This window comes from Necator americanus, chromosome II (assembly GCF_031761385.1).
Source record: "Necator americanus strain Aroian chromosome II, whole genome shotgun sequence".
NCBI lineage: Eukaryota > Metazoa > Nematoda > Chromadorea > Rhabditida > Ancylostomatidae > Necator > Necator americanus.
The window spans coordinates 30,658,608-30,673,699 of record NC_087372.1 but is presented as its reverse complement, the minus strand read 5'-3'; the positions used below and the strand labels follow the sequence as shown (position 1 = coordinate 30,673,699).

Sequence of the window (15,092 nt, the reverse complement as noted above, 5' to 3'; positions counted from 1 at the left end):
ACAGCCACACCAAAAATTGTTCAAGGCATTAACAATAGGTAAATATACACTCCTCGGATCTCCCTCACTAGAGGGATCATAGCCGGTTAGTCGCGAGACTACGTGGCGCGTCCCCAGAAGGATAGGGGGTAATCGTGAACTAAAAGCGAATTTGTGCCTTCCCAGAGGAGCCGGTTGATTCAGGAGCTGGACTCTTTGGTTCTGCTGAGCTAGGACTCACTCATGGCATACTTGTATCCCGCAAGTCGGTACGGCCAAAAGCCTGCAATCAAGTGACTGGGAGGTGCAATGCAGACGGTTTGGAGTCGCCTCCAACAAATAAGCTCCACCTGTCCATTCCGGGAGAACGGAAGTTCTCCCAAAAACCCATGGGAGGAGAGGCTTGCAACCTTCCCATAGGTTTCAATTTTTATGCAAAACACAGTAATGGAAAAGAGTCTCCTGATTCCGGAAGAAAGCCTGGTACGGTAGCGTAGGTAAGAAAGACGGGGTTGCAGGAGTCACGCAAGCACCCGACACGGAAAATGACTAGCATGACGATCTGTACTTATAACGCCCTGACGCTTGCATCGGATGCAGCCATTGAAGATCTGATGATGAAAGCCAGGAAGACTAAGTATTACGTCATCGGACTGGCCCAACGCCACCCTCTCAATGCCGTATATGAGAGTGGAGAAGAACTGTTCTTAGGAAGGAAACATAAGGAACATGCGACGGTAGAGGAGTTGGTGGACTCGTCAACACGAGTATAGCAAACGCATCGACTCTTTCGAACAACTTACGATGATGATACGCGGATGAGAAGATGTGGTTCAATGTCAGCTTTGACTGTCTTCGCTCCAGCATCAAGCTACAAAGATGAAGAAGTCCAAGGTTTCTATATGGACCTGGAGAAGCCCTACAAAGATCATACTTTCACAAGGTCATAATTATTGATTTTAATGCCAAAACTGGCCCCAGAAGAACGCCTGAAAACTTCACATTGGAACCCGCCGCCTTCATTAGAATGAGCAGAGAGTGAGAGAGGCTTTCCGCGTTCATCACAACGACTGAGACCATCCATAGGAGCTCGTAATTCCAGAAGCCCTCCTTCCTCCGCAGGACGTTGGAGTGACCCGGTGGAGGGTACCGTAATGAAATTGACCACATTATCGTCAGTAAAAGATTTTGTCCGACGGATGTCGCAGTTGTACCAAAGTTTTATACGGGATCGGACCATCACTTTCTCCGGGGAAGACTCTCGTTTATCCAGAGAGAAGAGAAAACCGCGAAGTCCAGAGTGCGAGGTCCCAAAACTATCATTAACTGGGATCGCTACGCTAGCCGGCTTTTGGAAGGATTCCACAATCGACAACATCGACGAGGAATAAGACCGGCTGGTTGAACACCTTCACGACTGCACGAGAAAGGATGAGAGTTTTAGAACCACCAAGATACACCTGTCTCTCGAAACTCTTGAGCTGATACGCCAGCATAGAGCGCACGAGGCGAAAAAAAAAAAAAACCCCCGCCCGGGGCGGGGGGGGGGGGGGGGGGGGGGAAAAAAAGACCTTGAAGAGAGAAGAGCAGAAGTGCTGGCTGAAGCTGCAGAGGCGGGTAAAAGCTATGCCCGTCGAGACTTCTTCAGTCGCAAGACGAGGATGACTGCTCTCCGGAACCCGAAGGGAACAACCATTGCATTGAGACGGGGATTGGGGAAAATCATCTACGACTTCTCCTTTGATCTCTTCGACAGCCATGTCCACTTGCTCTGTCATCATCTGAGCGAAAACAGAGATGTACGAATTAACACCCCGGTGAGGCTCTTTACACGTTACGTATCGGAATGCAAGGTTCCTAAACAGAGGAAGACCAACAAAACCGTGTTGTTGTATAAGAAGGGAGATCCACATGACATCGATAATTATCGCCCAATCTGCTTACTGTCCGTCATCTACAAGCTCTTTACAAGAGTGATCCTTAAAAGATTGACAAAGACTTAGATGAAGGACAATCATGTGAGCAAGCAGGGTTCCAAAAAGGATTCAGCACGATTGACCACATTCACACTGTTTCGAAACTCATCGAGGTATCACGAGAGTACAAGATGCCGCTCTGTCTCACCTTCATCGACTTGAAGAAGGCCTTCGACTCAGTTGAGATGGAAGCCTTGGACAACCAAGGCGACCCTACTAAGTACATAAAGGTACTTCGAGAGTTATACTTCTCTAAACTTAACTTCACGACCGCAATTTCGCCATTCTACAAGAATATCATTATTGATGTGAAGAGGGGGGTCCGACAGGGTGATACAATCTCACCCAAAATATTCACAGCCACCCTAGAGAGCGCAATGCGAAAGTTGGAATGGGACGACATGGGAGTGAAGGTTTATGGTCGGCATTCGCACCATTTGCGCTTTGCTGATGACAATGTTCTGATAGCATCTAACATGAGTCAGGAAGAACGAATGTTGACCGAATTCGACGAAACATGTGGATGCATCGTTCTTCAGCTGAATCTATTCAGCTGTCGATGTTCATGCGTAACGGATTGGTCTCGGATGTCCCATTCACGCTCAACGGAACGAACATATCCGAATGCACGCTACGTTTATCTGGGTCTGGAAATGAACATGATGAACGACCTGAACCTCGTGCTGGACAGGAGGAGACGAGCGGCTTGGGGAGCCTAAAAGAGCATCGAGAGAGAGCAGAGCATGTAGTGAAAAGACCAAGAACAACCGGCTCCGTGCTCACGTCTTTAACACCACTGTACTTCCTGCTTTGACCTATACTTCGGAAACCTGACGACTTTGCAAGTAGGAAAAAACGCGGTGAGCCTCGTTGAACGCACAAATGAAAGAGTGATGTTAGGAGTCACACAACTGAGGGACGGATTCACAGTTCTATCTTTCGTCAGCAAACGAAATAAGGGAAGTAAAATTAGGTGTGTCGGACACGTGATGCGTATCAACGACAATCGTTGGACCAGAGCCGTGAGCGACTGGATACCACGCGACATCAAACGCACCGCAAGAAAACCGCCGACTGGATGGTCAGACCTCTTCGCAAATTCCTTCGAAAGAAAATTATGATGCTCTTCGTGTCCCACGCGAAAAGAGGGACCACTGGGCGACTCTGGCACGCGATTGAGACAAATGGAAGAATTACTGGCGCCCGCTCGACCTGCTCGAAGATCAACGGGAGTCAAGGTGATCAAGGTAAACTACACACTATGGTTGCCGATAAAAATCAAAAATCAAAAAATTGGGTAGTTTTTTCTGACTTGGTTTCATTGACTAATTACAACAAAGAAAAGAAGTACCTCGAGGTTCTGTTGAAGTGAAAGATGGTACCACATAATTATGTTAGAAATTGATCTATTTGACTTCATCGGGAGCTGGTGTTATAGTCTGAAGGGGATGTCCGCATTTTCGCCGAGGCGTGTCGTTCTCGAATGCAGTTCTGCCCAACCTTCTTCGATATACAGCAAAAGATCGCACTGAATCCATCCATTCGTCACTGTCTCATATCTTCGGAGACTTGGTGCCTCGCGTATATCGCCTAACGATATCGAGTGATCTGGTCCTCAGCTCGACAATGTCCGACAGTTCAGCGTAAGATAAGAACGGATAGTTGTTAGCAAGGATTCCAAGTTCCCTCGAGGTATTTGACCTATTTGGATTGGGATTTGGCTGTGTGCCAGACAACAGAACCTGTTTGCAATATCTAGGTAACTTCCGCCAAATAACTGTTGAAGTAACACAGCTCGCACGTGCTCGCATACTCAAACACCCGATCGGATTCAGTGTAAGCAGAGCCACCGCTAGGAGCTAACAATCAGACTCGTATACCCGGTCCCACACACACATTAAATTATATAGATCATATATAAATATATATAAATATATGTATATATGGCAATTTTATCGCCACTTCCAGAAAAGTAAGACTTTTGGGCAGGTGCTGTGGTCCTACTGGTTCTACTTCTTCTGTAATTAACACTTTGCACTCCGTTGTAGCAGTACGTACGACATCGAAAATATGTACTTAAAATCCACAGTCCCCGCCGTAGTGGCGCCGCGCTTGTTTAGCTTATTTCAGCACTACCAGATTAAAAAAATAAAATTGGTTTATTCCTGCAATTTTCTGCAAAGCATTTTTACTTCTTCACCTCTCTTTTTCACTTAACATATTACGGAAAGGAAAGAAAAGAGACTGTGTCGTATGCTCAAACAGACAAGAAAAGGAAAAAAGACGCGAGACTAGCGAGTTTTGTGATCCTTGTCGTGTGATGCCCCGAATGTATACGGGTGACCGCTTCCAAAAATATCATTCTTTGGGAATTTCAAAATATAAACAATTAATTTCAATACCATTTTATTAGCTAAAATTAGCTAGCAATTGTGTTTACAACAAATAAATAATATTGCAATCAGTGTAAATTTATGTTTAATAAAATATGTCGCATGGGATCAGGATAGCATTTGTAACGAAAAAATGCTGGAGTTTCTTGTGGTTCCGTGTACCTGGAATGACTGGAGTGCAAAGAGTTTAGAAATGACTCTTTCCTTTCTCTGAAATTTCTTCTTCTAAAATCAAAAGAATAAATGCGGCTCAGCGACAGTTAGTGGCTGCCATTAGTAATGAGATGAGGCGCACACATGACTCCATTGCGTCGAAACCAACATTCTCTTAGGTCTCCTACAGAATTTCTATGAAATTTGTCTATCCTGGCTATTTGGCCTCCAAGCAGTCATATATCATTTGTTTTGTACCGTAAATCAATTTGTACAGGTACAGTATATGCACTGTGCTGCGAAAACTGTATTTTTGTTGATTCATTGTTCAAAAAGAGAGGTAATAAATTTGCATGATCTTACCGTATTACCACCTCAAAGATCTTAACGTCGTCGATCTCTAAGTAGGCCGGCCTTAAACGAGAGCTGCAAATATTAGTGTTGCTGATAGTGGTTAGTTCATGGTTAGCAGACCTAAGATTAAGGAAGTAATAGCAATATCTTGGTACAACTTTATAATAACTGAAAATATTGTAACTAATTTATAAACGGGGACCAAATAGTTCAGGCTCAGCAATGTTGACCATGTCTAGTACACCGCTTCACCGATGTTTCTTCAGAGTTCCTGAAATTTTGCAGAAGAGAATTGCAACCTTGTTGGTTCATGAGAAATTTTTAGGCTGACCCCTCTCGGATCCGACTATACGAGGATACCAACAGTTTTTTTTTTAATGCAGCCGCATCCCGGCATAACGCAAATGTTTTTACAAGAGTTTTGTTGCTTTTATGCTTTCGTTGTTTGAATTATTCCTTTCTTCCTTGTCTATATTCTACCTCGTGTTTTAAGGATTTTATCAGTGTGTTTGACTCTATTGATTTTCTTCGCTTCATAGCGAAAATTAGCTTCAAGTTCCCGGGAAATCTCAGAATGGAAGGCAGTACCAGTATTGGCCTATTCTGGTAAAAAAAAGTGCTAGTATTGATCCATTCTAATAAATTTGGTCACGTATTATTGACCGCGCTACAGTAAGAAAAGTCACAACACCGAACGACTACCAGAAAATGAAGCTGACTCGACTCCGAGCCAAGAGTATATGTATTTTTGTGCTCAACGTACTATATATGTATTTTATTCAACACACATTAGATCAGCAACAAATAACATTTTAGATGATAATACGATCAGACTACCCTCCAGTTGAAATTCCGCGCACGTCATTTCCAGAAATCATGCTGAGTTCTCTGAAAGAACACATCACCAAAAACAAAACAGCATTCGTAAGTTTTTCTTTAAAGAAAAGTTTCGATGTAAAACCAGCAACGGCCAAAGAACGAGTTGCACAGCTTAGATTTGTGCTAAAAGCGACAAGAAGATCACCTATGAGACAATTTACCATTCCGCCTACGCTCTCGCAACTTTTCTTAATCAAAAAGGATTTCATGTGAGTTTTCATACAGTTCCTGTCAATTCATTAGTTCTTTTCAATTGCATTCAATCTTTGTCTTTTTTTCAGATCAACGAAGTTCTTTTTTTTCAGAAAGATGTTGCATGTGCTGTGTTGCAAAATCAGTGGGAGTGGGCGACTATTTTTCTTGGAGTGATCCTGAACGGCGGTACACTCACGGCAACAAGTGCAGCTTGCACTGAATGTAAAGCATAGACAACTTCTAAAAAAAGAGCGGAAACATTTCGAAAAATTGTTTTTTTCTGATAACCTTGAAAATGTGAACGTTGACCTTGAAAACCTTGAAAACCAACTTCAAAGTCGACTCACCACGAATCATAATTTAAAAAAAAAACATGGGTGCAGCCTTGACAACAGTCACTGAGGTGAACGATCAAATTTTACAAAAGCTCATTTTCAAAAAAAAATCACTCCAAATCATGCACTTTCTTCCGAGTTTATTCCCTTTTTTTACAAAAACTAATTTTTTTTCTTGCAAGCCTGTCTCAATTTGACGGAATATTTGGAAATCATTTTTGGTACAGTTACTGTGCCTTCCCGGGTGCAAAAATCCAAACCTAAAGACCTTCAATGATCTTGTTCCCACCCTCCCGAATACAGTATCGATAATCGCACTTTTCTATTGCATACTGAAACATCTTCATATAACACTAAACATTCTTAACAGCAATTTCTGAATCACTTTGTTACTCCAAATCTTTTTTAGATGAGCTCAATCATCATTTTCTTGACAGCAATACCAAGGTGGTATTCACCTATCCAGAATCTCTTCAGAAAGTACGGAGAGCAGTTCAGTTAACCTCTTCTGTAAAGGTGAGAGTTTTCGTTTGTTCTTTTTTTATATTCAACGACAGTTCTGACAACATTGCGAATTATAGAAAACTCCGTTCAAAACATCAATAAATAAATCATCACTAAAGCTGGTAGAAAAAGTACTTCAGTTAAAAAACTGGGGGAAGGACATGGACTAAACTGCTATTGAACTATGATTTGATGATTCTTTACTCTTAAATATCAGAACGTTCTGTTTTACACAGCTTTCAATTGCTATTATTTCATTATTTGATGTTATTAATGCTCCGCTGTTCTATTTCCTATTTACTTTTGCTTCTGACATCGCAGTACGTGCGCAAATATTGATGGTGTTGATACTTCGCATCCTTCTCTACGAGAGCTCTCAAGAAAAGAGATGCACCTTGTAGGCATCACCCCACGAATCTGAGGTGGTACGGATTTCAGGTGGAGTATTCGTGTACGGGATAGTAGATCATGGAGAGGAGGTGATTCCGTCCATTTCTTCCTAATTGCCATAGAAAACGGCCCGGAAGATCGGAGCCGCGCAGGGCCTGCGCGCTCCAATCGAACTCCTTGTAGAAAATAGTGCGCCAGAACGCTCGATCTTATCTTCGGGGCGTTTTTACGGCAATTAGGAAAAAATGGACGAAACCACCCCCGTCTTCATAATCTACGATCCCGAATACGGGTACCCACCTGAACTCCGCATCACCTCAGATTCGTGGGGGTGATGCTTTTAAAGAGCGTTGTATGATCCTCATATTGTGCCCTACCTGTTCATTTGCAATAATTATTATAACGGGATTTCATAAATGTGTCTTCATACATGCTTCTAATTTATCTGATTCACAGATCATAATTTGCTTTGAAAATGCCTCCGCTTCGAATTTCTCGTGCGAGTTCTATGCATGGAAAGATGTTCTAACAACCCAACCCAACTTCAATCTAGAGGTACCAATGCTGGACGTTGATCTGGACACAGTGTTCATGCCTTACTCGAGGTTGGTCTTACATTAAAATAAATTTAAATGTAGCGCATCATGATGCGTATCATGCTGAGGCCCTTACGGACATTCAACGTAGAATCCCAGCCCCACACATACAACAGCTTTGTATGTTCTCGATTTCTGAAGGCAACGTATCCCGAGAAATTGACTTGGTACAGAAACCCCACGAGTAACGTAGGAACATCGGGTTGTAGATTACGGTAACAAGCGTGGCCTCAACCAATTCCCCTTAGTCGCGCTTCGAAAAACGGCGTGGGAACTGCTTTACTTCCTACGATGACATTTACAACGCGCACCCTTGTGCACGCTCCGGTCTCCTTAGGAATTTATTAACTGGTTTCGCTTGAAAAAGCTTGTGAGGAGACATCATTGATCTTCGATCGATCGTCCATAGAGAATTTCTGTAAAGATCTACTTAGGTTTTTCTACAATTTCTTCTCGAAATAAAGACCGAAATGAAATTTCCTTTCCAGCGGCACCACTGGAGTTCCTAAAGGTGTGATGTTAACGCACAGAAATTATTGCGCAATTATGAACATCTTCAGAAGGTGAGCTATTAGTTTTTGTTCAAAATATCTAGAGAAAAACTTGGGATTCTCTAGAATATTTGTTTTCCAATTCTTTCTGCGACTGTAACATCTTAAGATATTCTGCTGAGTAAGAAACGCGCCGATACCTGCAGCATTCATCGCCAATGAAGTTTTTTGCGTTATATCCTGTTCAAGAGATTAAAAGGAACGTTAATAGAGTTTTTTTGCGCCCAATTATGCCACAATTTTAAGGATTTTAAGGATCAAACGTAAGCGAGGAATCTGAGAAATACACTAAAAGCTGAGATTAATGCAGAACGGAATGTCTATTAAGTGGAAGTAAGAGGATCATTAAAATGATTAAGATTGAGTGAGACCGACAACAGCGTCTTTTCTGTCGTTTTTGTGTTGAAAAATTTCAAATCTAATTCAGCAAGTTTTTCATAACAGAAATATTAATACATATGCTATTGAAGTACACTAAGATACATTGATTTTCTTCTATGGAAGAATGCTGGTATGCAACACTATGAAATGAGATTTTTTTTTTGCGGAACTTTGTAATTGCTAACACGGATGGTTAAAAATTCCAAAGCAAACACAGTTTCTTTGAGATTTCTCGGGTGAATTTACTTTCACAATTTGTTCTCACGCAAATGACAGAACTGCAACCGCTCACAGCCCTGCTTTGAACAGTTGAAGAAAAATCTATGCACATTGCAACGATAGCACCTTTAGTACAACTTAAATCTAGCCTGAGCTTTTCCTTCATTACAACATGACACAACTAAACTCCTTGTTGAAATTAAAGTCTTTAGCAACATAGGATTCCAAGTACTACTTACGGAACTATCTACAAAGTACTTTTTTTCTGAGCGCAGACTACCGTTTTTTCTTCGTAAAATTCTAGGAATTCGGTCATCACTTTGACTGGCTCTGACAGTTTCACTTCACAAAGATTCTTAACATCATATGCACTCTTTAGTGGTGCTTAATTGCTGAGAAGATTTTTTGATGAACTTAAAGCTTGAATGTTTCTAGTTTCACCTCCTGACCTTAAGGGCATCACTCCACGATTCTGCGGTGGTACGGATTTGAGGTGGAGTATTCTTATAAGGGATAGTAAATTATGGAGAGGAGGGTGATTCCGTCCATTTCTTCCTAATTGCCGTAAAAAACATCCCGGAAGATGCAGTGCCGCACAGGGCTGGCGCGCTCCAATCGAACTCGTTGTAGGAAGTAGTGAGCAGAACGCTCGAAACCGTATCCTCCGGGCCGTTTTCTACGGCATTTAGGAAGAAATGAACGGAATCACCCGTTTCCCCATAATCCACGACCCCGTATACGAATACTTCACCGGAAGTCCTCACCACTCCAGATTCGTGGGGTGATACCTTTAACTTTAGCATGTGGACTCATCCACTGTTTAGTGCTTGAATATTCAGACTTTATATATGATACTGTGGAAATATTTTTTGTACATATGTACGTGTGTATAAACTGTACAGGATTATGGAGAATTAATGTTTTTAATTATTAAAAAGGCATGACGCAATGCGTATGGCTGGCGCATTAACACCACCTTGGAACCACGACAAGGACAAGCGATTTCTCTTTCTGCCCTTCCATCACTGCTTTGGATTCGGTAATGTTTTATTTCGGAGTTTTCCTTAGTATAATTTTTCAAATTTTCACCTAAACTGGAAAATTCCCATTGCATTGTAGCTGTAGCCAATAGGATCCAGAATTGGTGGCATCCATCTTTCATAGGTCACATTTCAGCATTAATGATGGCGAACTTTTTGGATGGTGGAACAGCGGTGGTGATGTCACACTTTCAACCGGAACTATTCTGCGAGACTATTCAAAAATATAAAGTTAGTCCTATATTGGAAAAGGATAATTGTTCGGAGCACCCTGCTTTACAGATTCGCTACGTCGCTGCTGTTCCGCCTGTGCTAATATTCCTTGCTAAGAATCGTATCTGTCAACGGTACGACCTATCTTCACTCCAGTTCATCTTTAGCGGAGCTGCACCAGCTGGAAAGGATTTGTGCGAGGAATTGGCACGAAAATATGGAAATATGAAGCACATATATCAAGGTTTACAAGCATCCAAAGAGAAAAAAGATTTGAAAACATTTTCTCCTACAAAGTTTTCGCATTCGCATAAAGGTTACACATTGCAGTCTCCAAGAATTTTTATGATCAGTTGCAATTGATGCACTAAATTTAGTAAGCATGTGATGAAAGTGGAATGGTCTACTTAGTTCAATACCTTAGTTCAGCTCTATGCACATTTTTTCGGCTTATTCTCTAAGATATGGCTTAAAGGGAGCATACCACAAATCCGACGAAGGGAGATTCGTGGATGCATGCGAAGATTAGTGAGGGAAACCGCTGGACAAGCTAGAGATGAGGTTGTCGGGATCAGGGGTGGTTCCGCTCATCTCTCTCCGACCACTGTAAAAAAACGTCGTGAAAGACTCCTTTTTTCACAACGATTTCGAGTGCAGCTGATTTCAGCGCCACCCTTGTATTTCGGCTTTCGATCGCCCCGCATTCAGTTGCGCAGCGATCGAAAGCCAGCGAGTTCTCCTAGATCTCCTCTTCAAGTGAAACCAATGAATAGGTTGCTGAGGGGATCACATCGTATACACAGAGGAGCGTTCTAAAGCTGCTCGTAGGCAATAAAATGGTTCCGATGCCGTTTTTCAGGACGATTGGGAGAGCTGAGCGGAACTACCCCGGATCCCGTAATTTACAATCCCATCTCTAGTTTTCCACGGGGATTCCCTCACTACGTCAGATTCGTGGTATGCTGCAATTACCTCTCACTTACAAATCCTTTCGCGTTGTTTCACTAATACAGCTACTAACAAACATGTCAGAGATTTTTTTTTGCACAAAACTTAATTGGAAGCAAATTAAAACTTTGATGATATACGATACATGATACATACGTGTAACTCCTTCTTTCCACCTTTTATTTGGCTTGATAGCTGAAGTTAAGATCCAACAAGTCCCTTATCCTCTAATAAACTGATGAAACTACGCAGAAAACACGTTTGCTTTCTGCAGAGGGAGTCTCTTGTTGGGCCATCAAGAGAATTTCGACGATAGGGGACTGTCGAGGTACCCTACATGATGCCTGGAACAGAAGAGAACGTTTTAGATACAAACCAAGGCGTACGAAAAAAATATGTACTATAAAATGCCAAAATAATCTCTAACAAATGTTGAGAAGAAGTCCAAGATCATCACTCTCGCTTTCAAAATACATGGCACATCTTTTTGGAAAGGAAACACATGAAATGTCTTTTGCCTGTCAGCTAATGGTCGGCGAAAATTTAGGAGAACTTTTTCCTAATTCAAGAAGCAGCGCGTTAATTAAAGTTGTGTTGACTTTATTACTGTATGCCTAAGTTCCAGCATATGGTATGTCTGAATTGTGTATGGCTTCACACATGCCGGATGCGTTTGAAGGGCAACCATTTGGGAGTGTTGGAAAGCTTCTTTCGAACCTTGAAATGAAGGTAATTTATGTCTCCTGGTGGCGAATTTTGCACTGAATTAAAAATCAACGAATAGCTTCAGATTGTTGATCCAGAAACGAACATTGAAAAAAATCGTGGTGAAGAAGGAGAAATATGCATACGTGGTCCAACCGTAATGCTCGGTTACCTCGAACAACCTGACGCCACCCGAGAGTGCATTAGGGACGGTTGGGTGCATACAGGTGAGTAATTATTGTGACTAGCATTCTGATGTATTCTCTAACATAAAGAAAGTCCATTGCTGCTCAGCGGGTGATAAACTTCAAAAAATGAAGATGAATGACTCCGTTGTAGTTACGGTTAGCTACATTTCTAGGTTTTCATTTTGCACTCAGTCAGCCAACGCAATAGAAGGGATGAAGAATAAAGTATCTGGCGTTACCAATTCAGAATCGAATTTGTTTATGAACACATCTCTAGCCAATGCAATAACTTGCTGGGGCTAACCCATGTATCAGATCGGTGTTTCCTCCTTTCAGAGAAGAATTCCCCACCCATTTATCCATAAGGGCAGGATGAGAGATTTAGGTGACTCTAGAACGGTTTCGATCTACCGTTTACCGAAACTTCGGTTAGAGGTTCCGCTTTCTGCACGATCGATCAGAGGTTCGAATTCGCCCTAGTGCTCACCAGGCCTTTTATCCCTCCGGGGTCGATAAATTGGTATCAGACTTGTCTGGGAGAATGAAAACCACTGACTTGAGACATCGGCTTCCCTTCGCAGGTGATTGTATAGGCCAGTTACACGTTGGTAAACTCCAAACGATTCTTAATTGAGGTGAACGTGGTGACGCATCCCAAGCGGATTGATTAATGAAAGACACTTTATTCTTTATTTCCTTTATAATCACGACACCAGCACCTACTACAGCTACACTACTCCTTCCTGATATTTCTAAACACTGGACAGGAGAGTAAAATTTTTAGAGCAGGCCTTGCATGGGACTGAACTTGTCAATGAAGGAAATGATGTGAAAAAACTGAATACAATCTATTCAGGCGGTGGTTAGGCCACCACCATTTTCTATTCTCTTCTATTCTTCTTGTTTTCACCACTCAGAAAGAATGAAGTTTTCCATTTCACTTTTCACCGAAGCAGTCGTGCCTGAGATTAACACGAGCTCATACTTTATTAGCAATTATTGGAATCGTACTTGTACGCTGTGTCGCTCATTAAAACAATGATAGCTTCAGGAGACATTGGTTATGTAAATGAAACAGGCAACCTATTCATTGTAGATCGACTCAAAGAACTGATAAAAGTCAAAGGATATCAGGTGATTCTTCCACACGTCTTCAGAAATTGTTTCCCTTTGCAGATATTTTTTACAGGTTTCTCCTGCTGAGTTGGAAAACATATTGCTATGTCATCCTCTTATCCAAGATGCCGCCGTAATTGGTGTTCCGAATACGGAAAGTGGAGAGCTTCCCAAAGCCTTTGTAGTTTGCAGTTCAACTGAACTAACCGAAGAGGAAGTAATGTCGTTTGTTAAGGGTAAGTTACGTTCAGCGAGGCATTTTATTAAGCAATTTGCTAAAAGTAGTGAAATAAGTTTTCCTTGATGAAGTGGATGCTACTGACATCCACATAAAGCTGGATTACGTTATATTCGCGAATGAAAAAGAAATCTTTCACTACAACTATTTAGTAGAAGTATTTCTTGAGTTTTGCGAAAATAGGCGGTACCGAAATTCATGACTCGTTTTTAGGCAGGGTCTCATCGTATAAACAGCTGTCTGGAGGCGTTGAGTTTGTGAAGGAAATTCCGAAGTCACCAGCTGGGAAAATATTACGGCGAATACTTTACGAACGAAGCCAGTCGAAACTTTAGTATGAACAGAATTGTTTGGTTTATTTTTATAATGTCCTTATTATCTCATTGTCATGTTCGATTCCCTCTAAGATAAATACACATTCAAGAGAGCTTTTTTCAATGTAATGTTTTTCCTGAAATAAAACTTGCACATTTACGAATTCAGCGAGGTATCAGATTTTTTAACGCAACCAATACTGCATTAATATCATGAGCAGCGTTTAAAAACATAAAATAACTGGTTTTGAACAACATCACGGAAGTTTTCACTCTTCCACTTCTGAGTCCAATCCAATAAACTTTCAATAAATACAATAAAATTGTGGTACAGGACAACTCTCGTCAAAACAGCATTGGTCTTTTATGCCCGTGCTCAGGTGAATTATTTATTTATTGATTACTAGAAAAACTGAAAGAAAAAAAAGAACATCTATACATATAAGTTCCTCCTTTCAACGCGCTTCGATAATTTTGAAAAAAAAACGAATGAATGAATGAACATTTTACTGAAGCTTTTAAAGGTTGTTTTTTGGGAAAAATCTTGAGAAACGTGATTAGCGACAAACGTCTAGCTAGGACACGATCCTTCCGACCACCACCACTTCTCGGTGTCTCTAAAATAGTCGCTATGTCGCTGTAGCAAATTAAAATTAAACATATCAAAAATAATTCTAAAAAATGAATGAAAATCAATTAAAAATCAAAGGAAGAGAAAAACAATACAACATAAATAATAACTGGAGTAAATACAGATGAATATAAATACGTTCGCAAAATGTACACGCGATTTGGAAGTGTTTTCAACGAGGACGCCTTGATTGAGATTGAGTGCAGGGCTGACGCTGATTTTGGTAGGTTTCAATAAGCAGTTATAATGCGGTGCTGAAATACCTAAAATTGCGAGCAAAGCTGTGTTTGTAGAGGAAGGTTTCCACTACAAAATATCGAAGTTATCGTTCTTAGAGGTCGTTTTGAGTTGTTGAACGTCAGCGGAGAAGAGGTTGACAATTTTAGCAATATTTCAAAACTAAGTAAGTTTTTATAAGGTAGGGGTCGACTTAGGGGACTTCGAACTCATACACATTTTAACGCGCAACCAGAAATCCGAAATTTCACTTTTTCTCCTCGTCCGCGACCGCAACGGTACGGTCAAAAAATCCGGCCACCGTTCTCTGACAGATGGAGAATTCAGGCAAACCTGCATGTTTTTATCTCTATGGATGTCCTAGTTCTTTCTAAAACTAGTTTTGTGAAATCTTGAAATAGATAAGATAAAATCCTCGAGTTTATCATTCCTTTTGGAATGCCTCAACGCCTTATTCACTGCTATTCATAATCACTGGGGTTTTGGAATGCGTGTAGGCCGCCTTGTGAGGTCAGCCGATGATCAAATCAGTGTTTCTATCTCCCTAAATGGTCGAC

The 15,092-nt window shown here is 41.3% G+C and overlaps 4 protein-coding genes across 6 annotated transcripts; 3 read left to right on the top strand and 1 right to left on the bottom strand.

Annotated features, from left to right (window-relative positions):
- Positions 1–533: 533 nt before the first annotated feature.
- Positions 534–752, top strand: RB195_019981 (uncharacterized protein; the record flags this gene model as incomplete). The annotated part of the gene is made up of 1 exon (XM_064188082.1): positions 534–752. The coding sequence occupies one exon, from the start codon at positions 534–536 to the stop codon at positions 750–752; it is 219 nt and encodes a 72-aa protein (XP_064043963.1).
- A 155-nt stretch (positions 753–907) lies between these two features.
- On the bottom strand, positions 908–1,357 carry RB195_019980 (uncharacterized protein; the record flags this gene model as incomplete). Its single annotated transcript, XM_064188081.1, has 1 exon — positions 908–1,357. One exon carries the CDS (start codon positions 1,355–1,357, stop codon positions 908–910), a length of 450 nt encoding a protein of 149 aa, XP_064043962.1.
- A 283-nt stretch (positions 1,358–1,640) lies between these two features.
- RB195_019979 (uncharacterized protein) lies at positions 1,641–2,674 on the top strand (the record flags this gene model as incomplete). Of its 2 annotated transcripts, XM_064188080.1 has the most annotated exons (2): positions 1,641–1,796; positions 1,967–2,674. In XM_064188080.1, 2 exons carry the CDS (start codon positions 1,641–1,643, stop codon positions 2,672–2,674), a joined length of 864 nt encoding a protein of 287 aa, XP_064043960.1. The 2 variants fall into 2 exon arrangements, with proteins under 2 accessions (XP_064043960.1, XP_064043961.1); XM_064188079.1 differs by lacking the exon at positions 1,641–1,796 and having other exon boundaries at positions 2,087–2,674.
- A 465-nt stretch (positions 2,675–3,139) lies between these two features.
- Positions 3,140–13,688, top strand: RB195_019978 (uncharacterized protein; the record flags this gene model as incomplete). 2 transcript variants are annotated; one of them, XM_064188077.1, is made up of 12 exons in its annotated part: positions 3,140–3,202; positions 6,040–6,151; positions 6,674–6,780; positions 7,615–7,763; positions 9,844–9,944; positions 10,082–10,176; positions 10,228–10,402; positions 11,732–11,835; positions 11,897–12,038; positions 13,051–13,133; positions 13,189–13,351; positions 13,567–13,688. In XM_064188077.1, the coding sequence occupies 12 exons, from the start codon at positions 3,140–3,142 to the stop codon at positions 13,686–13,688; spliced, it is 1,416 nt and encodes a 471-aa protein (XP_064043958.1). The 2 variants fall into 2 exon arrangements, with proteins under 2 accessions (XP_064043958.1, XP_064043959.1); XM_064188078.1 differs by lacking the exons at positions 3,140–3,202; positions 6,040–6,151; positions 6,674–6,780 and adding an exon at positions 8,243–8,317 and having other exon boundaries at positions 7,720–7,763.
- Positions 13,689–15,092: the final 1,404 nt, after the last annotated feature.